Source organism: Equus przewalskii, chromosome 6 (assembly GCF_037783145.1).
Source record: "Equus przewalskii isolate Varuska chromosome 6, EquPr2, whole genome shotgun sequence".
NCBI classification, from domain to species: Eukaryota; Metazoa; Chordata; class Mammalia; order Perissodactyla; family Equidae; genus Equus; species Equus przewalskii.
The window spans coordinates 80014646-80037409 of record NC_091836.1 but is presented as its reverse complement, the minus strand read 5'-3'; the positions used below and the strand labels follow the sequence as shown (position 1 = coordinate 80037409).

At 47.6% G+C, this 22764-nt stretch overlaps 1 protein-coding gene across 12 annotated transcripts in view; it reads left to right on the top strand.

The window, feature by feature from the left end:
* The first annotated feature begins 612 nt into the window (after positions 1-612).
* The window catches only part of IRAG1 (inositol 1,4,5-triphosphate receptor associated 1), a 132273-nt gene continuing 110121 nt past the window's right edge, over positions 613-22764 (top strand). For 3 of the 12 annotated variants that reach the window (XM_070626340.1, XM_070626334.1, XM_070626333.1), the window contains exon 1: positions 13091-13509. Coding sequence is in view for 4 of the 12 variants with exons in the window: in XM_070626334.1 (XP_070482435.1) it covers positions 13443-13509 (67 nt within the window). In the remaining 8 variants the exon portion in view is untranslated. Of the gene's footprint in view, positions 1016-13084; positions 13585-22764 lie in introns of those variants that run through there. The other 9 variants (XM_070626339.1, XM_070626341.1, XM_070626338.1 and 6 more) reach the window with 8 other exon arrangements.

The following is a 22764-nucleotide window of genomic DNA, read 5'->3' as shown; positions in this document are numbered from 1 at the left end:
ATTTCAGTGGGAATTTCTTGGAAAGCTGGTTTGAAATGACAGAATTCCACGTTCTGCCACCCCCTATCTGGAGTAGAAACCAGCACTGTCTATTTAAAGCGTGCACAGTAGGTGAGCACATGTTGAGATGCGCTCCTCCAGGAGAAAGCATCCAGGTGTAAGCCTGCCTCGACAGGTTAATTGTGCGGTGGGGCACAATTCCAGTTTCATGTAAGTCCATTTTTGTTTATACAAGGAATTTTGTTGAATGCAAAACCAAATATAATACGAATTTTAGGTCGTACTTTTCCTTTAAGTACATTTGCAAACTGGGAAAGCAATCTCTCCTGCCAGACTGTCTTCCTAGTTTTGGATTCAGAGCACATGGTCACCCTTCCAAGGCTCAGCTTCAGGATGCCATTTGTTCAGATGAAACGGTAATTGCTGACTCTCCAAATGCCGAGTGTGGGCTGCTTAAGGCCTTGAACAGTCTGGGCCTGCAACGGAAGGACTGTTGCTTGGAGTATTTTCAGTGTTTTAAAATTCCTGAGTTGTTCTTCACTGAATAGTTTGCTTCTTCTAGAAACGGGGGCCTCTTTTTGTGAATGAGGACAAGTTAGCCTTGTGCTGTGCACTCGCTGCCAGGCCTGCTTCTGTGGCTCTGCTTCCTCGTGCCCCTTTTCTAGCAGAGCTGGAAGCTCCCAGTGCAGGATTGGAGGGAGTGTGGAGTTGCAGCCAGAGATGGGCTGGAGGCAGGGAAGGTGGGCATTCTTGGCAGGTGAGGGGAGAGAGTGGAATCCAGGGCACTCCAGAGCAAGCTCGACCTCTGAAGCCCGACCCGGTGGGTTTACCTTTCAATTTGCAGGATGTGGAGATGGAGTGTGGCAATCTTTCTTTGGAGAGGCTCCCAGCCTGCAGTAGCAGAGGGAGTGTCTAAGGGGAAAGCAGGCAACAACATGAAGAAGGAAATGGAATCAAACTAGAAGAGGAAGCGAGACTGGAGAGGCGAGTGTCAGAGGAAGGGCGTCAGAAGGAGGCAAGTGAATGTTGTGGTTTAGAGAGAAAATTCTGAGTTAGGTGGGTTTGGGTTTGAATCAGGACTCTGCTACCTGCTAGCTGTGTATCCTTGGGAAGGATACTCCACCATCCTAAGTCTTCATTTCTGTAAAATAGAGGTAATAATACTGCTTAAAAATTCTTGTGTGGATTAAAGTAATACACATGAAGTGCTTAATAGTATGGTTACCATTGATTGGTGGCTTACTGTAGGACCATAGGCCACCTTCTTGATTTCGTATCTAATTACTATGAACTGCATCCCCAACTTGAGGTGAAACTATAGTCATCCCCCTTAAAATTTTCAAGCACCCATATGTCTGTCTTTTAGCAGGAAGTCCAGTATATTCCACTTGAGGTATCTCCTCCTTTGATTTTTCTAATAAACTCAGCGACTTACTCAGTCCAAAGGGACAGTCCTACAGCCAAGTGCCAGGCAGAGAGAGAATTCTAGAGTTCCGCTGGTCCAGTAATAATATTGCTGCCACTGTTTGTTGCCAACATATAGTGTCATAGTCGAAAACAGGTTTCTTGTAGTTGTGACTCATTGCCATGATAATGCCCTCATTGGTCTAGAACTCTCTGTGGTAGATTGTCCCTCCTGGGCCCTCTGTGGGGAAAAATTGTATTTCTCACTCCATTGCCGTCCAGCTTGGCCCTATGACTTGCTTTAGCCAATGACATAGAAGTAACGTGTGCTACTTCCAATTAGAAGCTTTAAGAGCCATCACTATCTGTCTATTTCCTCTGCTAGAAAAACAGCAATGTCCTACGTAGGTGTTGCTCCTTCTGTTTGAAGGGAAGAGTTCATGGAGCAGGGCTACAGCCAAACCATAGCCACATGTAACATGACTGAGACGTAAACCTTTACTGTTGTAAGCCACTGGGATTCCGGAGTTGTCTGTTACCGTAGCATAACCTTCTCTAGCTGACTGATTTACTCCCTTGGGTTACAGGAGTGCCTACCATTTAGGTTCTAAAGTTACAGCTCTTTTAGTTCACGAAGTCAACTCAGGCTTTACACCCCAAGTGAACCACCATGCCAGGGTGGCTTAGTTGAGAGGGACCTCCGGCCTCAGCTACATGCTCCACTGAAATCACCCCTCCTCCGTAAACACCTGGGCTCTTATCATGAGCAGGGCGATCAGCTCAGACCCTCATGGTATGTTCCTCTCTGGGGCCCTCGGTGTCCCTTCCTGCCCAAAGATCCCAGCTGGGGCTCCCAATATATCAGTGAGGTTCTAATAATGTTCCTGCAAAAGGAAAGGGGCAGGGCCTCAATGTCCTCGCCTCCTATGCAGATTTACCCCAGTGGACAATTTTGTGTATCACACACGTTGGGAGAGGTAGTCTTTGTCAGGCTACAAGAGTTCTGTTACATCTCTTTCCTGTGTATAAATGCCTATGTGCCTTACATTTGTTAGGGGAGGTCACTCAGTTGATTTTTTCCCGTAGTAAGTGCAATTTACTCCAGTGTGGTTTGCTACTATCACTCCTACTCATAGCAGAGATTGCGGTTTTTTTGAAGTCTACATTAGCAGTCCCTCTGTTAATGTCGATGTCATATGGAGGCCTCAATGAGAGGGTCTGGGGGCAGAGTGAAGTGGTAAATGGGGACCACAGTGAGGCAACATCATTCATTCTACCCCACTACCCTTTTTCCTCTTCTGAAAAACGCAAAAAATAAGATTGAGGTCCAAGAGTTAAAAGAATTATTCTAATGCAAAATGAAAGGAGATATCGTTCAGGCTTTTGTGATGGGGTTTCATTCTAACCCAACTAGGGAAGACGTGTGCGGGGTCCCAGGTCAGCAGCGGATCTTGTGAGGAGGAACGAGCAGGGCGCGCTCAGCGGGGCTCAGGGAGAGGAGCTCTTGATGCAAACGGGGAGTTGTTTCAGTCGCCAGTATCTGGTCTGCCGGAAGGTATAAGCAACAGAATAGCATTTTAGAAGTGTTTCTCTGGCTAGTATAGGGAAATTGGGTTGGACAGAAGCAAGAGTAGAGACAAGGATACTAATTAGGAGGAAGTAGGAAAGATACATGTTTATTGAGTGAGTGAATAAATGAATATTAAGCTGTGCATATTAAGCTGTGGCTTCAAGTCGCTGCTCTGGCCAAAGGCCGTTCTCACAGTGTGCACCATATTCCTTAAGGCCTGTGGGGGGTCTTCAGACTTATGGTAGAGTAAAACCCTTCCTTTCCTGCTCTCCGCTGACCCTACAGATCCCCACTCTCTCTCTTCCTGCTAAGGCCCTTTGGCTCTAGTCCCTGAGATCCTATCCTGGTTTTCTCTGTGCTCTCTGGAGTTTTTGGAGCTTGGTCACAAGCTAGTATCAAGTCTGGTTCTTTGCTTTGGTGAACTTTACTTCTTGTAGTTTAAGCTGTGTCTCACTTAATAGCAGACACTATCCTTTCTCAGAGCCTTTCTGGTTCGCACCACATTTTTAGCTCACCAGAACCGCCACCCCAACCCCTACAACCACATTGAAAGCACAAACAGGTTCCCATGGGCCACAGGATGAAGCTTACATGCAGAGCCAAAGTGACTGACAAATGCTGTGCACCTTCAAGGGGTTACCCTCTCTGCTCAGACCCTTGCTGCTCTTGGGGAACCCATCACCATGTGCCCCTCCCCTAGGGTCCTGCCTTGCAGTTTTCCATTCCCCGAATGCTTTCAACATTCAGAAAAAAAATAAGTAATAGGCGTTGTTCCCACCCAGGAATGATTAGGGAGGTCCCCAGCACCCCTCAAAAATTGATTTTGGAGAATTCAAAACAGGCTTAGATGCTTTAAGAATATGTCTTTTGCTTTTAATCCAGATGAAGGAAGGAAGATCACAAAGGAAGGCTCAGATCCAGAGTGAATTCTTATGTCTAATACATGGTTTATTTTAAATGTGAAAGTTCAAGGTTACAAAAACAAATGGATTGGATGGGGCATTTGTGAATTCTGAAGCACAGACATTTCTCCATGTTTGGAGGATGTGCTCAGATATTTGTTTGTGCAATTTTCTCATTGTTGAAATAAAAGAGCTCCTGAGGCTGTGGGACGTTGCACCCAGAATGATGTGAAGAGTAAATAAATGACAGTACAGGGCCAGCATCCCGAGGAGGGAAAGGAGAGAAAATATGGCCCTGGTTGGTATTGTCTTCACACGGCCCTAGGACACCTGGCTGAAAAACCTCTTTCTGACGTATCAAACAAAAAGTTGGATGGATTATTCATTGAATAGAATAAATTGGGCAGATAAGCTGCTGTCAGGAAGACTGACCTGCAGAGGTATTCTTCCTGTTTTTCTTCCATCCTTACTCACTCGATCTTGCTAAGATCTCTTTTTATGAATTTGACTGTAGATTGCGTTGATTTGATCAGGTAACTTTGAGAAAGGGATTTCCTGGGGGGAAAAATTAAATTCTTCTTCTACAACTGGATTAAAAGAGCATGGGTCTTGGGGTGTTCCGATCCAGTTCTTTTATAGAGCAGCTGTGTGATCTTGCATAAAGTATTTCATTTCTCTAAGCTTCATTCTCCTAAATGGGAAATGCAGACCGAATATTTTTTGAGAATGTGTTTTGAGAATAGTGATGTATAGAAAACAGCCATGTATGGTATCTAGTACAAAGTAAGTCTTGTAAGACGTGGCCTAACTCATAATCGAAAAGAATCACTCTGCTTATTTTGTCGGTGCAGGAGAGCAAAGAGGAGGCAGTTGCATTGATGACATGGCAAGGAATTATGGTAGCCTGGACCAGGGTAGTGTTGATAATAGACTAAGAAACGATCAGATTCTGGACATATTTTGAAGACAGAGCCAATAAGATTTTCTGATGTTTTCTCTGTAGGGTGTGTAGGGAGCAAGACGGGAATCATGAATGACTCATGTTTTGTGCTTGAGCAGCTTGAAGGATGGGCGTGCCATTTCCTGAGATGGAGAAGACTGAGGGACGAGCAGGCACTGGTGGTTGGACGGGTGAAGTTGGAGACGTCTATGGGACGGTATTGAGTGGGCGGTTGGATATATGACTTTGGAGTTTGGGGGAGAGGTCCAGACTGGACATAAACACTTGAGAGTCTTCAGAGTACAGATGGTATTTAAAATCATGAACTCGGAGAAGATGCTCTTGAGACTGAGTGCAGATAGAAAAGAATCTAGGTCTGAGAACTAAGCCCTGGAGCAGCCCAGTGTTACCCATCGGGGAAGTGTGGAGGCACAAATGCATCCCGCCCGCCCTCCACTTTCTTCTTTTATCCGAATGAAAGGGACTGCTCTATTTAATTCAGTTAGTCTTCACTTGGACAAAGCTGCTTACAAAACTTCTTTTGGGTTTGCTTTGAAAAAGTGACACATGCTCTTTGCAACTTCAAAGTCTTTTAAAAAGGAAAAACACCCAAATCTGGGCTGTAGAAGAGGCCTCGTGGTACAGGCATCGAACCAGCGAGCCTACTGCATCTGGAGATCAAGTTCCTCTCAGGATTAGTGAAATCAAGCTTTTGTTAGCATTAATTTAATGGTGGAATGTCAACTTGCAAACTTCAAAAATCCTTTTCTGCTTTGCATCTCTTTCCGTTTTTCATCCAAAAGAAAAACTATGTGAAGCCAGAAGGGGGAATCTGAGAAAGGTTAGACTCTTCCTTTGGTGAGATAAACAATCTGTTGTGTCATGGCACCGGCACAGAAATCCTGTGTCTGAAGAATAGGCTGGGACTACAGAGTTCCTGAGGATAGTTTAGAGGAGGATAAGGGAGGGGCAGCTCAATTCTTGTGATGAAGATCTGGGAGTCTCAGAGGACCATGGATTTTCTATGAGCCAAGTAATGGCACAGCTGTCACAAGAGACAAAATTGTAGGTTGAACTCAAAGGGGTCCAGCAGCCTGGCCATAGGAAATCAGAGTCCTCTGACTAGAGACTGCTGGTTGGATGACACCAGCATCTGAGGTTGCTGGCCTCTGAAAAGGGCCACTGTATTTATCACATGGCCCTAGCTATAACATTAGATCAGAGAGAGATCTCTGCCCCAAAGGTAGCTAATGACCTAGGAGACCTGGCTTAAACAGATGAGGTAGGCCGGTCAGATGCTTTTGAGAATCTGAAACAAGACAGTTGTCAGGTGGTAAGGGGGAGGAGAGGGCTGGAGCTGAGAGGCCATGTGAGTCACAGCAAGGTGAGTGTCCAGAAAAAGCAGGAGTAGAGAGAGGAGGAGGAGGAAGCAGATGTGCAGAGAGAAGGAGAGAGAAGGAAAGAGGGAGAGAGGCAAGGAGGGAAAGAAAGAGAGCATTACGTGTCAGTGGGAGGCAGAGGGACACAGATATTAGGACAGAGAGACAGAGTAGGGGCTTCAGGTCCTGATGTCTCTCTGCCCCCTGGAGGTCTGAGTGTACCTCTTTTCCTGTCCTGGGTTCTTTGGAGGTTCAGTTATCATTGGCATAAGCCCCCTTGACACTTGAGCCAGCCAGAGTGGGTTTCTGTTCTTTGCAACTTACAGAGTTCTACACTTTCCCCATCCATCCTGGCCATTATGTTCTGCTCACCTGTCGGCCCAGCCTGGAATTCCTTCTTCCTCCCTTGACTTTCCTTGTTGTGCTCAGCACTCAAGGCCTAGCTGGTTTCTCTCTCACATGAAGCCCTTCCTGACCAACCCAGGCCCCAGAGGCCTCTCTTCCCCGTGAGCTTCTGTAGCTCTTCCAGCCCTCCCAGCCTTGCTTCTTCCTCCCACGGACAGGCCAGGCAGTGTTTCCCTTCGGGGCAGAGCCCAGACCTCATTTCACGCCCTGCCTGCCCTGGCCTGTTCTTGGGACTGAGCAGAGCCCAGCGGGCAGGTGTCCACTGGCTTATTCATTGAGCCCTCCAACTGGCTGCGCCTGGGCCTCCGATCATTCTCAGCGGGGATGTGGTGCTCAGCAGACTGGTATTCCCTAGCCTTCTCCTCCTACCGTCTGGCCTCCCCTATCCACAAATCAGCTCAAACATTCCCTCGAAGACTTAGACCCTGTCTCTCCACACTCCATCACTAGCTCTTTCACTCTCCCCGGTTTCATCCAGCCAACATTTTTGGAGCACCTAATGTGTACCAGATGTTAAGCTAGGTGCTGAGTCCATGGGACAAGGAGGCGGTATGGGGTAATGGCTTGGGGTGCTGGTTCAGGAGTTTGACTGAATGAAAATCCAAGTTTTCTTTCTGACAGTTGGGAACCCTGGTCAACTTACCTACCATCCTCAAGCCTCAGTTCCCTCATTTTTAGAATGGATTGACATTAATAATAATAGCATGCCTACTTCATGGAGCCTTAGGGAGGATTGAATGAGATTATCCGTATGAGGGACTTAACACAGTGCCTGGCATGTAATAGATACTCTTGCATCGCTGTTGTGATTGTGTTATTACTAGTATAGAGATGCATTGCCTTGGGTCCCTGTCTTTAAGGACCTCACGACTAGGTAGAGGAGGCAGAAAAGTCCCAACACCAAGTGACAGATGTCTAATCTTGAGTTTCTCTTTGGTGTGTCCCAGCATTCCAAGGGGTTAGGAATGGGACACAGTTAGGCTGAGAGACTGATTCCCCTCAGTTCTTTGCGTGTGTTGGTTGGGCCTGGGGCCACCGGAATCCCCAAATGATCACTGGCAGCCCTGAACAGCCTTGTCCATTTACCCATGTGTGCAGGTCTGTGAGCTATGGAAAGCCTTCTCTGATGGATGTGTGTGAGCACAGGGCACAGGGGAGCTCAGAGAAGGGAACCAACTCATTCAGACTTCTCCAAAGCACAGCACTGCCTTCTCTGCCATCCTCCCCTCACCCCCACTCCCTCATGGGACTTCCAAGGTCGCCCTGGTACCACAGTCCCACTTTACCCACATCCTCCCTCCCTTTTCCCACACACTCAGGTCAGCACATGGTTGCCGAGTGAATGAAGAATTGAGCCTCATCACCATCACATTCAAGACCTCACCAAACGCCGTCACTGAGCCCTGCAAATTGGCTTCTGATCTCAGTGGTCTATTGACATGGCTCTCTCAAAGGTCCAGTAGCTTGTTCACAGTCTTCACCTGGGACTTAAAGCCGGCCTAGAGACCCATATTTCTAAAATCTATGCCACCAGTCTGGACCTCTCTCAAGCAACAATCCTTGCAATCCTGCTTTTCTAACAATCTTCTGGGCATCTCCATCTGGGCACCTTCATCTGGGCATTTCCATCTGTGCATCCCACCAGCATCTCAACCTGAACTCATATCTTCCTTAACCAACGTGCTCCTGCTCCTGGCTTCCCTATCACATTCATGTTCTTTCTACCTGTCAAGGGGTCAAAACTTCAGACTCACCTGATCTTTTCTTTCCGTTAGAGCCAGGAAATAGATGTATGTTTATGCACACACACATGTCTGCCTTCTGTATATAAATATAAACATATATATATATATATATGTATACACATATGCTTGCCCATATACATGCCCATCCACCTATCTCTCTATCTATCTACTTGCCTATCTAGTTCACTCCAATACCTACAATTCCAACACAGCACTGCCTGGTTTATTCTGTTTTCCCTCCTTTCCATATTTGTAACTCCCTCCTTTGGCAGTGAGAAGATTGATTCTCATTATTAACAATATGTTTACGAATTTACTCAATTCTAGAATGTACAGAAAGTATTTTCAGAATTTCTAACTCATATGTCTATGAAAAAGAAATCTACTCAGTATTTGTTTTTTGTTCTTTTTTTCCTTTTGCCTGAAGACATTTAGTCCAAATGTACAAAAGTTACTTGAGGTAGTTCCTTTCTAGCCCCTTCTGTCCACAGACTTTTTTTTTTTTTTTTTGCTGAGGAAGATTTGCCCTGAGCTAACATCTACTGCCAATCTTCCTCTTTTTGTATGTGAGCCCCTACCACAGCAAGGCCACTGACAGACAAGTGGTGCAGGTCTGTGCCCAGGAACTGAACTCAGGCCGCCAGAGCAGAGTGAGTGAACTTAACCACTAGGCTGCTGGGACTGGCCCATGCCCACAGACTTTTAATCATCCCCTTTATGTTTGACTCTATGTCTCATTTCTGTCCTTTCACATCTGGCTTTTCAAGTCCAGAGCCTCTCTGGGGCACCAGAGCAGCTGAGCTTCCTTCTCCATGGGTCATCCAGGGCTAGGCTGGGCCTCCTCCTTCTGGCTTCCTTAGGCACCACTCCTCTATCTTCTTGCCAGTTTCCAGAAATGTGTTGACTCATGCCCCCTCCCATTCTCTTTGTGGCTAAGAATTTATTCCTTCTTAAGGAGTCCTCTGCTATCATTTTAATGGGATTCTGGGGGAGAGATGAGACACCTCATGTTCTCAGACTGTTGGCTTGACCCCGACACCCAGAAACTCTATAGTCAGAAAGATCTGGGTTTACAAATTATGAGAAACTGGCAAGCTCCTTGACCTCTCCAGGTCTCAGATTCCTCACCTAGGACATGGGGATGAGAAGCCCTACGTTACGTGGATTTGGTGAGGACTGTACTAGACCTGTAATGTAAATGACACCTGTTGTCGCTACCGGGATGCAATTCCTGCGAGTTGGCCACTTGTTTGTTCACTTACTCATCCAGGACCTACTAAGTGCCGGGCATCACACAGAGCCTCTGAGTATGGAAGGCTCAGGGAAGTCAAAACTCCCAGTGCGGTCGAGCCAGCAGTCAGTCCCTGAGCTGGCAGTGTTCCTGGTAAGATGATGCTTCTCCAGCTTGGCTTCCTTTGGTCCTAGGATCTGCTTTTGGCCTGGGACTTTTAAACTTCTTCCCTGGCTTTGAGTCAAATGGCCTGGAGGGGGATGCTCCCCGAGCTGTGTACCCGTGTGCCTCTGCTGGCCCACTGCTTTTTTACGGAGGACACACAATTGTCTCTGATGGGAATGAGTGATGAGCTGAAGATTTTGGTAAAGCAAGGCCAAATCCCTGTGTGGCTCCAGGAACAAGGATAAATATAGCCCAAGTAATTGCTCATGCTCTTTTAAGGATTAAAAGTCAGCTTTCAGGCAAGCTGTGAAGCTCCATGACCAGGACAGAAGGGACACAGTTCCTTTTTTAGAGCCATGGTCAGCACTCCTTGTGCATTGCTGGACCCTGGGCCTCCATGACACTATTCCCACTTGCATAAGGGGGTCGCCTTCACTAGTCTACACCCCATGAGGGCAGGCATGGGTCTGCAGTGTCTCTACCACTTCCCGTCATCCAACTCTATGTCTGGCACAGTAGAGATGCTCAATAAACATTTCTAAATGAGTAAGTGAACTGTGAGAAGCCTATATTTTAAAAATAACCTTTAGAGTGAGATCTGTTGTCTAGTTGACAGTAACGTACCAATGCTGACTTCCTGGTTTTGATACTGTACAATGGCCATAGAGGATGTCACCATTGGCAGAAGCTGGATGAAGTGTACGTGGACTCTTTGTACTATTTTTGCAACTTCCTGTGTGTCTGTAATTATTCCCAAATAAAAAGTAAAATAAAAAAAAAAAACAATAACCTTTAGTTAGGCTCATGCCAATACTCTTTGACATTTGGGGGAAGGAGTGCTGAAAGATGAAGTGATTAAATTCCTGTTTGCAGCAATGCTTTTGTTTCATTATTGTTTTGAACGTAGACACATGATTTACTCATATGATTCAAAATTTTTAAAGTATAAGTAAGGTATACAATGGATAGTCTTTGCACCAGCCACTTAGATCCCCTCCCCATGGGCAACTAGTCTTAATGTTTCATTTCTTGTGCTAGTTTTAGTGAGATTGTGTACAAAGACATGTACTCATGAGTGAGTATGTGTGCCTATAAGTATATCGTGTGTGTGTGTGTGTGTGTGTGTACTGTTCTGTTATCTTACTTCTTCCACTTAACCATATATCTTGGAGGTTTTTCCTATCAGTACCCAAAGAGCTTCCTTATCCTCTGTTGTGGCTGTACACTATCATCTTTTATGGCCCCCAATTGGTGGACATTTATGTTGTTTCTAATCCCTTTGCTTTTATAGACAAAGCTGCAAAGAATCGTCTTGTTCATTTGTCATTTCCCAAGTGTGAGAGTGTGTTTGTAGAATAAATTTCTAGAAGTGAAATTGGGTCAAAGAATATGAGCCTTGTAATCTTAATAATGCTGAATTGTCTTCTATAGAGCATGTTCCATTTTACACACCCACAAGTAATGTGTTTTGTGAAATGCTTGCTTTAATGCAGTGATTTTAAAAGTTATTTGGTGACCCCTCTGTGGGTCTGGTGAAAGCTATGGCCTGTACCCAAGAAAAACATAGATCGCACAGTATTTTGCATACCATTTCATTTGGCTCAGAGACCCCTGAAGACCACCCATGAACCCCAGTTTAGGAAACCCCGGCTGTGGGGGAGGCAGTACGGTACAAGAGAAGGGGCTTTAGGGTCAAGCCACCGAAGTTCACCTCTCAGCTCTACCACTGACCAGCTGTGGAACATCAGGCAAGTCATTTCACCTCTTCCAGTCGTAGTTTCCTTTTTGAAGGAAAAATATAATAGTTCTATTTAATAGGGCGCTTGTGAGGTACATACAAGCTTTTATGGAAAGCATCTAATATAATGATTGGTGCTCAATATATGTTTTGTACACACACACACACACACAACCTCCCTCACATGCACACATAACCTTTGATTCCGTTTGAACCTAAGTTTCTGGTTGTCTCTGTGGTAACTGCTGCTGGAGTCATAAGATCAAACTTTGGAGCATCATTTCCCAAAGTGGGGTCCTTGGACCAACTGCAGAAGAATCACCTGAGAGCCTTAATTAAAATGCAGATTCCTGGGTCCCACTTTAGATCCGTGGAATTAGAATTTCTGGAAGAGGGGTCCAAGGAGCTTCATACTTGGGGAAGCTAACCCACAATGAAGTTGGAAAAACAGACTAAAGAGTTTGGTAAACTCCTTCTAATCTCTATACCTGCAATTCTAGTAGTTACTACCAAGTAGGTTTGCCAGTGGGAGCCTGTACCTGGCAGATGGATAGGTATAGGCACCTGAGAGAAAGCATGGCTAGGACCAGGACAGTCTTCTCTGGCTGCATCTACAAAATTACAGTCCTTTGTGGTGTAACAGACAGCACGCACTACGTTCTCAGGAGCCTTTCATAACAACAGGGAGGAGAGAGAGCGCACACTGGAGGCCAAGGGCCCAGGTTCGGTGGGGAAAGCCTGCCAGGACTGAGCCATGGCCAGGAGCTGGGAAGAAGGACTGTGGATAGCCAGGCAGCTGTCACCAGGAGGCCTTGATTCACCAACCCCCAGAGCTCTCAGCGTGATGGGGGAATGCTTTCTGGGGTGGCAAGAGGTGGCCCAGGGCTAGAGTTGCCAGATTCAGCAAATAAAAATGCAGGAAATGCAGTTAAATTAGAATTTCTGGTAAAAAAATCATATTTTTTTTGGTATAAGTATGTCCTGTGCAATATTTGGGACATACTTACACTAAAGGAGTTATATGTTGTTTATCTGAAATTCGAATTTAAGTGAGTGTCTTGTATTTTATCTGGCAACCCTACCCACGGCTTCTCTGAGCTGCCCTAACCTCAGAAGAGTGCCGGAGCCCCCACGTGACTTGCCCAGAGCCTGAAGCTCCATGGCATTGGCTCTAGGGGGGCACTGCATCCACGCTGGGTGAGGAGCGAGGAAGGACAAGGTGCGGACTTCCAGGAGAGAGGCAGCCCATCCTCACCTGTGTCTGGACAGGCGCAGGAACTAATTTGTGCCATCAGCACGTATGAGATGCTGGCACTGTGCTAAGCCCTCCAATATGACCTCATTTAATCCCGCTATAACCCACTATTGTTCCCACTTTAGGGAGGAGGAGACTGAGGCTCCACGATGTAAAGACCACAGGGCTGTTGAGTGCAGGAGCAGAAAATGAAGCCCCCGGGGCTGGTGCCAGGTCTGGGATTAGCTGAATCTCCCAGGCCCTTCTCTCTGGTAATCCCAGGGGTTTAAGGTGGGAGCAGTCCCCGCCCCCGAATCCCCGGGACAGGAAATGTTCCCAGTTTCTCCTGGCACCAGACCAGAGTCTTGTCCAGGCTCACATGCTTGCTGGAGAGTCCAGGCTGGGAGGCGGGTCTGCAGAGTTCCCTTGGTCCCCGTCTGGCCAGGACTGTGCCCAGTGGCATGAGCTGCCCGTGGGCACTGCCATCCTCGGTGCGGGTGCCCATGGCAGGGGCCCAGAGCGAGTTGCTGCTCCCCAGGCCCAGCCAGCCCTGAGCCCCGGGCAGCCTGGACAGCTTCCCCTGCCGTTAGCCCCCTGAGCAGGCCGAGGGGCTCCCCGAGGAGCTCTGGGCTTCAAGTCCCAGCCCCTCTTGGAGGAGGCGGCGGCCAAGGCGGCAGCCAGAGGCTTCTCAGCTCGGAGCTCCGGAGCCAGATGTAACATTGACCTTAAATGGTAAAAGCTCCCCAGAGTGAAGAGAGGCTGGCCAGAGGAGGAACGGGGAATAACTCAGTTTTAGGTAAGTCATCGCTCTGTCCAAGAATAACCTGACTCTTCAGCCGGGAAGCGGAGGGAACCCTTCTCCTCCTTAAAGGTACAGGGTGCTGGGACGGGGCGCCTGACTTGAACTTTCCAGGGGAGTTGGCTTTATTGGGTGGCATTTCAGCTGAGTGTTTTTATTGTTGCTATCCTAATTTTAAATGAGAAGTGAATCTTGCCAGTCCTAACTTAACTGAATCGTGCTCTTTTTGCTTACTGTTGGAAAGCCTGCGCAGGTCAGGGTGAAAATGTGGGTTCTGCCTAGAGATCCCCACCTCTAGATTTCCTGTGAGCCCATCTGAGGCAATAGAGGGTCTCCAGATCATGCAAGCCCACCAGGCAGGGCTTCCCTCACTGCCCGCTACCCCTTTCCTGGCCCTGCTCTGTGCTGACTTGTGCTTCCCTCTGCCCACCACCCAACCCTGTGCCACCCCCAACCCCCTACCATGGACCCTGTGCTGGTCCAGTCCTGTCTCCATCCTTGACCTTGCCCCTGTTTCTGTCCCTGCCCCTCCTGTCCTGTGTTCTGGTCGCAGCCCCTGTGTTTATCTCTGTGCCCATCTCGCCTTCTCTCTCCAGCTTTGTCCTCCCCCAACTCCTGGAGGAGGTGCATGTGCCTGGCCTGGGCCCCAAGCCCCGCTCCTCTTCAGGAGCTGGGTGGTGAGGCTAGAGTGAGTGGCACTCAAGCTGGCTTTCTCCAAAGGAAAGGCCAGTGGAAGCCAGAGGCCAGAGAGGGGCCCAGCTGTTTTGCTCCTTCCTGCCCAGGAAACAGTTGTAAAAGCCTAGAGATGCTCTGCAGTTTGAGTAAACAGAGCACAGAGCCTGGGACCCCTGGCCAGCTCCTTCCTGCCTCTCAGAGCTCGGCAGCTGTTATTCTTTTAACACTCTTCAGGTTGCTCTTTGGGGATGGAAATTAAAGCAGCCCACTGGCTTGTGCAAGCTGGGTCTCCTGCAGGAAAAAGGAGGAAGCATCCCAGGACTGTTAGGCTGGGAGCACTGGGGAGTCATCGCCTGCCAAAGGTCCCACCAGGGGGCAATGACATGCTGGTGAGACAGGTGGAGTTAACTCCCCCAACCTTGCCCCAACACTTTTATGGGGAGGAAACTCAGGTTAAGTGCCTTGCGTAAGGTCAGACCACAAAGAAAGAGCAGAGCTGAGACTTGAACTCAAGTCTGTATGACTCTAGCTCCAGTGCTCCTGCCTCTCAACATAGCTGCAAGTGTGAGGGTACGCACCTGCCTTAAATGGTGTCTTGTGATTTTTGACGTAACAGAGAATACAGTTGTCATCATCATGATTGTTGGGCCCATGATTCAGGGGTGTGTGTTTGTGTGTGTGTGTGTGTGTGTGTGTGTTGGGGATGGCTGTTTGTATTCATAGCTGATGGACCTTCCTCTATGCTTGGTAGTAAGTGGGACTTTCCTACACACTCTCTAAGATCATCAGGGAGAGAGAATCGCATGCTAATTGCTACAACATGACCACTGATCCCCATAAACATGTTTTCTGGAAGAAAAAAAGCTAAATGCCATTTTTACTCTGCATTGAACACTGTCCTAAGCACTTCCCATCTAGTAGCACAACTCCCAAACCCTGCAAATTGGGGGTTATTATTACTACCCTCATCTTGTAGATGGGGGCATTTTAGCACAGAGAGGTCACACAACTGGTGAGAGGTGGTGCTGGCAGTTCACTCCAAGCAGCCAATCTCCGGAGGCTCTGCTCTTGATCACCATGCTCTGTTCCTTTCTGATGGGCACTGTTTCTGAGAGGGCAGTCGGGGAAGCATGTCCCACTCTGAGGCTCTCCGTGTGTGATTTCATGTGCTCTTTTCAGCAATGCCTTGTGGGATATAACTTTACCTCAATTTCACAGGTGAGGACAGGAGGACTAGGAGAGAGAAAATGACTTATCCAAGGTCACCCAGCCACCAAGTGAAGAGCGGGGGATTTAGTATCTTGGATGAGGATAGTTAGGGCCACGTAAGGCCTTCAACTTGAAACTAATTCCCAGGGGCACCATTGGGCTCATCATTTCAGGGTAAGGGGTTCTGTGAGTCTCCGTGAGAGGAAGCCAGACTCCCTGCCTGATGGGCTGAAGTGCACAGACAGGTTCTCAGCTTCCCAGACAGCCCCTGCCTCTTTTCTCTAAGTCCTGGTTATAAAGGTAGATGGATGCACCCCTCACCTCCAGCAGGAGCCCTGTGAGGGCAGAGACCCTGTCTCATTCTCCACTGTGTGTCCAGCACCCAGAATGATGCCAGGAGTGTATAGTGCTTAGGATCAGGTTTTTTTTTCTTATGAAGAAATGGACGTAATGCTCATAAAGTACGTTTTGGTTAAACAGGGCCTTAGGTTTATTATGTATATGTGCCTGATGATCAGATTCTTCTAGTCTAGCTTGAGAGGATTCGAGGTGGGTGTCTCAAATTATCCACCCTCTCCCCCTCTGCCACCTCTGCTGGGTCACCCCATGGAGTCACTGGCCTGTCCCTCAGCCGTCCTCTCTGTGGCTTGGCAGTCAGCAGAGGAATTCTGTTTACTGGCCGAGGAGGAACAGAGGCCTGGATGGATGGAAAGGAGAGAACTTGGAGCCTGCAGACTCTGCCCCTGCCCGTTGGGGAGCTCTTTGAGTGGAGGGACAGAGCGAACTGAGTCTCCATGTAGTAAATGTAAAAGGAAGGAGGAGAGAAAGTGGATATTCGTTGAGTTCCTACCTTGTGCCAGGATCTGTGCTGGATCCACTATCTAATTTAATCCTTGTGATAGAGGTGAGGATGCTGCAGGTGAAAGGGGTGAAGCATGTGCCCAAGGACACACAGCTGCTAGGTGGTGAGTGGGGATTCCTGCTCAGGACACCTAAGACCAAAACAGGCACTTCCTGTGTTAGATGCCACCCCACCTCTACCTAGTAACCCAGGTTCTGGAGCAGTTATTGAATGTCACAGTCCAAATGATGGGAAAATCAAGAAAATTGGGAAAGGGGATATTGTATCTCTGCCATGGACCTTGGAGGCTAGACCCTGAGTTCAGGCGTCAGGCCAGGGCAGCCTCACTGGGTGGGATGCAGAGGCAATGAGAGGCCGTGACTTTGGACTAGCCCCGCCTTCTCGGTGAGGGCCTTCTCCACAGGAGAAGGAAAGCAGGTGACAGCCAGTCAGCCACACAGAAAACCTCTCTTCCAGTCAGCCACAGACATAAAAAGGAGTTTGCGAAGGCTGGACTTAATCAACTCTGATTACTTTCTTCCTAGGACTTTTTTTATTTATAATTTTTATTCAGATTTTTTCCTGGTAATAAAAGTAATGTATGCTCCTTGCTAACCTTTCTTGGAAAATATAGAAATGAGTATAAATCAGAAATTCAGAAATAAATATAAAGAAATAAAAAAATCCCTCCTGAATCCTATCACTCAGGGATAAGTATTGTTAGTATTATGATGTCTCTTTCTTTGTATTTCTCTAGATTTTATAAAACAAGGGTCTTACTATATGTGGTTTAGTAGTCTGCTTTTTAGAAGTTTTTAAAGACTTTACTTTTTTAGAGCACTTTTAGGTTCACAGCGAAATCGAAAAGAAAGTACAGAGATTTCCCATCCACCTCCAGCCCCTCACATGCACAGCCGTCCCAGTGTGAGCATCTTTGTTGATAATGATGGACCTGTATCAACACATAGCTATCATCCAAAGTCCATGGTTCACCTCAGGGGTCACTCTTGGTGATGTACCTTCTGCAGGTTTAGACAAATGTATAATGACAACTATCCACCTTATTACCATATCATACAGAGGAGTTTCACTGCCCTGAAAATCCTCTGTGCTCCTCCTCTTCACCCTGCTCTCCTACCCAAACCCCCAGCAGTTACTAATCCTTTTCCTGTCTCCACAGTTTTGCCTTTTCCAGAATGTCAAATGTCTGTTTCCAGAATCAAACAGTACGTCGCCTTCTCAGACTGGCTTTTTTTTAGTGATATGTGCTTATGTTTCCTCCCTGTCTTTTCATGGCTTCATAGCTCATTTCTTTTTAGTGCTGAATAATATTCCATTGTCTGGATGGACCCCAGTTTATTTGTCCACTCATCTGCTGAAGGACATCTTGGTTAGCCTGTTTTTTTTAACTGAACACTCCAGCATGATCATTTTTCCACAACCTTAAAGGTCCTTCAAAGCACAATTTTTCAACGGTTGTATAATATAGAATCATTTTAGCTGTGCAACACTTCAGTCATCGTTCCTGTCATGGGGCATTTACAAATGTGGGTTTTGGGGGGAACGGTCTCAGTGGTACATACACGATGGCTTTTCTATGCATTTGCGGCGTTTGGACACTTGGCTGTCAGAGGTGGGCTTCTGCGGCGTGGCCCCGGGCGTGGGCCTAGTTCAGCAAGCTGCTAATAAGGGGGACACTGACTCAGCCCCAAACACACGAGCTCACCTCGTGAGAACGTTATTCCCTCTTTAGTTCTTTTCAGTCCTTCGGAGGGCGGAGAAAGCCCCCATCTGTGGCGGCCTGGGGGTGGGGCTGCGGCAGCACTGGCTGTGCTGAACCCGGGAGGTCAGGCAAGTCCGGACGAGTGGTCCACCGTGGTTGAGCCTCGTGAGCCCTCTCCTTTTGGACGCTTGCTTGTCTCCCTTCTTGACAAAATGAGAGCAAGCCCTGGCCTGGAGCCTTTGTCAGGCAATAGCTAGAATTTAATGACTGTTTTCATTTGACTTATTTTTACAACTTCTCTCTATTTGTGGGACAAGTGGCGCTGATTTTTCCATTTACAGGAGGGACAGGAATCTTCCTTTTTAAATGTAATGACAAGGGCGGCTAACACTTGTCGCGTGCTTACTGTGTACTCGGCGCTGTTCTAACGCTTTACTTGTGGTGCTCCATTGGTCCTCACAGCATCTCCTAAAGCGGTTGCTGTTATTATCCAGATGAGGAAACTGAGGCACAGTGAAGGTAAAGAACTTGCCCAACAACACAAAGCTGGTAAATGGCAGAGCTGGGATTTCAACCCTGCCCTTCTGGCTCATTGCTGGTCAAATTAAAGAACATTAAATCACTAAGTGTTTCAGCGGCACACAGACATGGCAAAAAAGAGTGAGAGTGTTGTGCAGATGGCTCAAGTTGAGGGAACACTGGCTTGGAGGAGATCGGGGTGCTATGAGCAGGGGTATCAGTGAGTGCAGGGTATGGGGGAAGCTGAGCCACCCCTGCAAAACCGAGGGAAAGTTAAGAACCCTGGGCCTGCGGGCAGGGTTGAGAGGACCAAGACCATACACTGCTCACAGCGGGGCTGCAGGGCAGGGATGTGGTGCGGAGGGCATGGTGGCCGTCCTGGGAAGGCACACACAGAGTCCACAGGGAGTTCGGCCACCAACACGTTAACTGGGAGGACGTTTCCAGAGAGCCCAAGATTCCTGGTTCATCAGGAGCAGAAGAAAGCCTGGAGACACCCTTGACTTTGCTCATACAGGTGTGGTCCAAAGCAGGCTGGCCCCCAGTAGGGAGGTGGGCTCAGCACTGACCAGCTCTTCCCTCATTATCATCACGGGAGATGGTGCCTCGTGCTAGAGGCAGCACAGTGCCCTGGAGGAAAGCACGGGCTCTCAAGTGACTGTGTAGCTCCACCACTGACCAGCTGTATACCTCAGGCTGCACCTCATCTCTCTGAGCCTCAGTTTCCTCTCCTATAAGACAGAGATAACGATAGTGCCCACCTTGCAGGGTTAAATCCCTTAGCCCAGTATCTGTTGTTCACACCCAGTAAACGTTAGCTCTTATGATTTCTAGTGACACCTGGAGCCAGGGAAGAGGGTCCATCCAGAATGAGCTGTAGCTAGGGAGGGATACAGCCACTGCCAACGATGTAGCGCTGAAGCGAGGAGGGAGCGGGGAGGAAATACTCCTCCTCTCTCTCCTCCTGTCTCCTGCTGGCCCATTGGCCAAACTCAGCCAGCAAGCATGGAGCTCCAGTGATATATCCCATAGGTGTCATCTGGGAGCACGGAATGGATGAGGAGGGAGCACAGGGAGAGAGGGAGGGCGGGCAGAGGACAACCAGCTCAGATAGCTGACGTGGAGGAAGGGCATCCTTACTTACTGAATTGAGAGTGAAATTTTCAATTTTATCCAGCAGTTTGCAAAAAATTTTTGAGAGTTGCTTGTGATGTTACCAGTAGTAGTATCTTCACATTTTTTGCAGGAGCCTTTTAAGCCACATCCCCATTTTATGATAGCTGGTTTGGTTGGTTAAAAAGAGATAATTATATTTCACTACTCCACTTACTTGGGCACATGCAAACAGTGTCACACTTTGCTGAAAGCAAATGAATATGTGAGTGCTATGTCAGTCCCCACTGTAGCATTTCCTCTGTGCCCTCAGAACATCTCACAAACTGGATGTGACAGTGACCTTTTGACATATGGACTGAACAAAGGCACCATTGTCAATCTGCTTCTTTAATACTAAGGAAATAAAAATAAATAACTCTTTCAGATTGTCTCCTGGTGTTCCACTGGATCATCTTGCACATTCCCTGGGTACACGTACTCCACTCTGAAGACCGCTGCTCCAGGGCACAGCCCCTGGACTGGCCAGGCTCCAGTGGCTTCTGGTCTCTGTCCAAGGTCTCAGGAGAGAGAATCTGATGGGCCCAGCTTGGGCCAGTATCAGTTAGCCATGGTCGGGGGACGGGATCATGGGGTGTACATGTGGCCATGAGGAGCCACCCCTTGAATGTAGGAGCTCCTCCTAGAGAAAGAGAAATAGCTGAAAAGTCTCCCCAAAGGATGTTGTCACCTGCTAACTTGTGACCGTCTTCCTGTCCTGCCTTCTGGAGATCCCTGTCAGGCCTCCCAACTCTTCAGCTACGTTTACAGACAATTTCTTGGGTTACCTCCATATATGACTAATCATGTCCCTTGTGTGTGGGTTTTTCACATGGTTGTATGTCAGAGGGCAGCCTTCTTTCCTTGCTATTGTCCCCATGTACAGTCAACACTCCCAAAAGGTGGAGTTCACAGGGCCTTACACCAATAGAAGCAGGTCATTTCTCTGGTCAGCTGGGCCCAGCAGAGAAAGATGGATGTGGTGATGGCCCTCAAGTGTCTGGCACATTAGACCCAGAGACACTTGTTAAGTTGCCCGTCTATCATTATTCCTACAGTCTATAAAGCACAGAAGTTGCTCAGGCACATGAGCAAAGACAGCTTGACTTTCCAGAGTCCTGGAGGGAACTTCCACTTGCTGAAGTCTCCGGGGGCTTTTTCACATGACAGTAACAAGAGTAATAATAATGTACGGTCACACATTGTTTAATGACGGGGTTACATTCTGAGAAATGCAATTTCATCATTGTGAGATTTTGTCATTGTGTGAACATCATAGAGTGTACTGAAGGGGAACAAAATCTGCCACCCTAAAATGTGTCTCTTTAACATGAGGATTATTTTAGGCTGATTATTGATAAGAAAGAAAAGACTCAGAAAATTTTTGTTAACTCCTCCTTAACTGCTGAAAGAATTAAGATTAAGAAACCTGTCTCAGGAAGCGAGCTCTCACCTCAGCATCACGTGAACTAGGTGGTGGATAGGGAGGAACCCAGAAAAGCCTGTATGTTGGACTCCCCTCTGTGTTCTTTTGTTTCTGTGTGGCCAAACGAACACTTGTTTTCCAAATGTTTGTTCCTTTCACTGCCTGTGAATTGCCTTCCTTTCCTCTGAAGTCCCTGACTCTCGTCACTCCCAACATCTTTTGTCTTTAGCTGAGGATAGTATTTAAGGTGAGGGCTTCCACCATTTTGGCAAGTTAGTTGGTTTTCCTGGATTTCTCCCATGTATACATGTTGTTAAACTTTTGTCTGTTTTTCTCCTGTTACTCTGTCTCATGTCAATTTAATTCTTAGATCAGCCAGAAGAACCTAGAAGGTAGGGGAAAATTTCTTCTTCCCCTATAGTACTTACACAAACCTAGACGGTATGGCCTACTACACACCTAGGTGATATGGTACTCATCTCATGCGACCACCACCATATATGTGGTCCATCATCAACCAGAATGTCATTGTGTGGTGCATGACTGTGCTTATTATCATTCCCAAAGAGCTATGGTTAGTTAAGCACCGGCTCAAATGCCATGTTAAGTGCTTTACAAATATTATCTCGTATTTTTGCAACACCCTGTGACATGGTAATAGCAGTATCTCTATTTTACTGATGAGAAAATTGAGGCTTTGCAAAGTTCATTAGTTCACTCAGGATTACACAGTGGAAAGTGGCAAAGTCGAGGCTAGATAGCCCTTGGTGCAAAGTGCATACAGCCTGTCCATAGTGAGAATCTCACACTGGATGCTGGCAGGCCAGAAGGGTGTAGAGGCTAGGCAGGTAAGATTTCAAAAAAGGTTAGATCGTTACGGGTTTATAGAGAGGTGGTAAAGGGAGATAGCACCATAGCAAGTTTATAGCAGCTTCTTGGTAATACTGAAGGAGCGAATGAGTGAAGGAATGAACGAACCCTCCCAAGTTTGAAGACAGTGCAGACCTTCCAACACCCACCCCCTGGTGCCACTTCTTAAGCTGAAATGAAGAGAGAATATAAGCAGTGGTCCCAGGGTCCCAGCTTGGCTCTGCGCCCTACTCATTTTGTGCCCTTTACCAAATTGCTTCTCCCTTCTGAGAACTTGGTGTCCTCACCTGTGAACTGTCCACCTCCCAGAGCCCAGTGCTTCACCCCTGTAGTTGCATGGTTGAGGCCATCCCAGAGCAACGATTATGCCAGACTGCACCCGTGACAAGGAGGGCTGTAGGTGTGTTCGAAGAGTCAGCTATTATTGTTCATTCTCTGAAAGCCCAGGCAGTGCCTTGGGGACAGTTGGAAGTGGCGTTGGGTCCAAAGGAAGTGGAAGGCTGTGTTTTTAAGAAAACGTTTACTTCTGAAGGGCGCGCCTATTCATCCTCCTTCTTGTTAACAAGCCATTTGACTCATGCTTTGGACATCTGCTGCTCAGACGAGGGATGATGGTCTCGTGTTTGTCACTAATAAAAGCAGCCTCTGGAGCCTGGTCCCACTGCCCTCACACCGACGGGCCAGCTGCTCCAACTCTCCAGCTCGGAGAGCAGTTGGCTGTGTCCTCTGTGGTGGGGGGCGGGGACAAAAAGACTGGATTTCAGTCCCTTAGAAGAATGAACCTCACAGGCACCAGAATTTGGGGGCCCTTGGGAGCCCCCTCAGAGCTCCCTAACT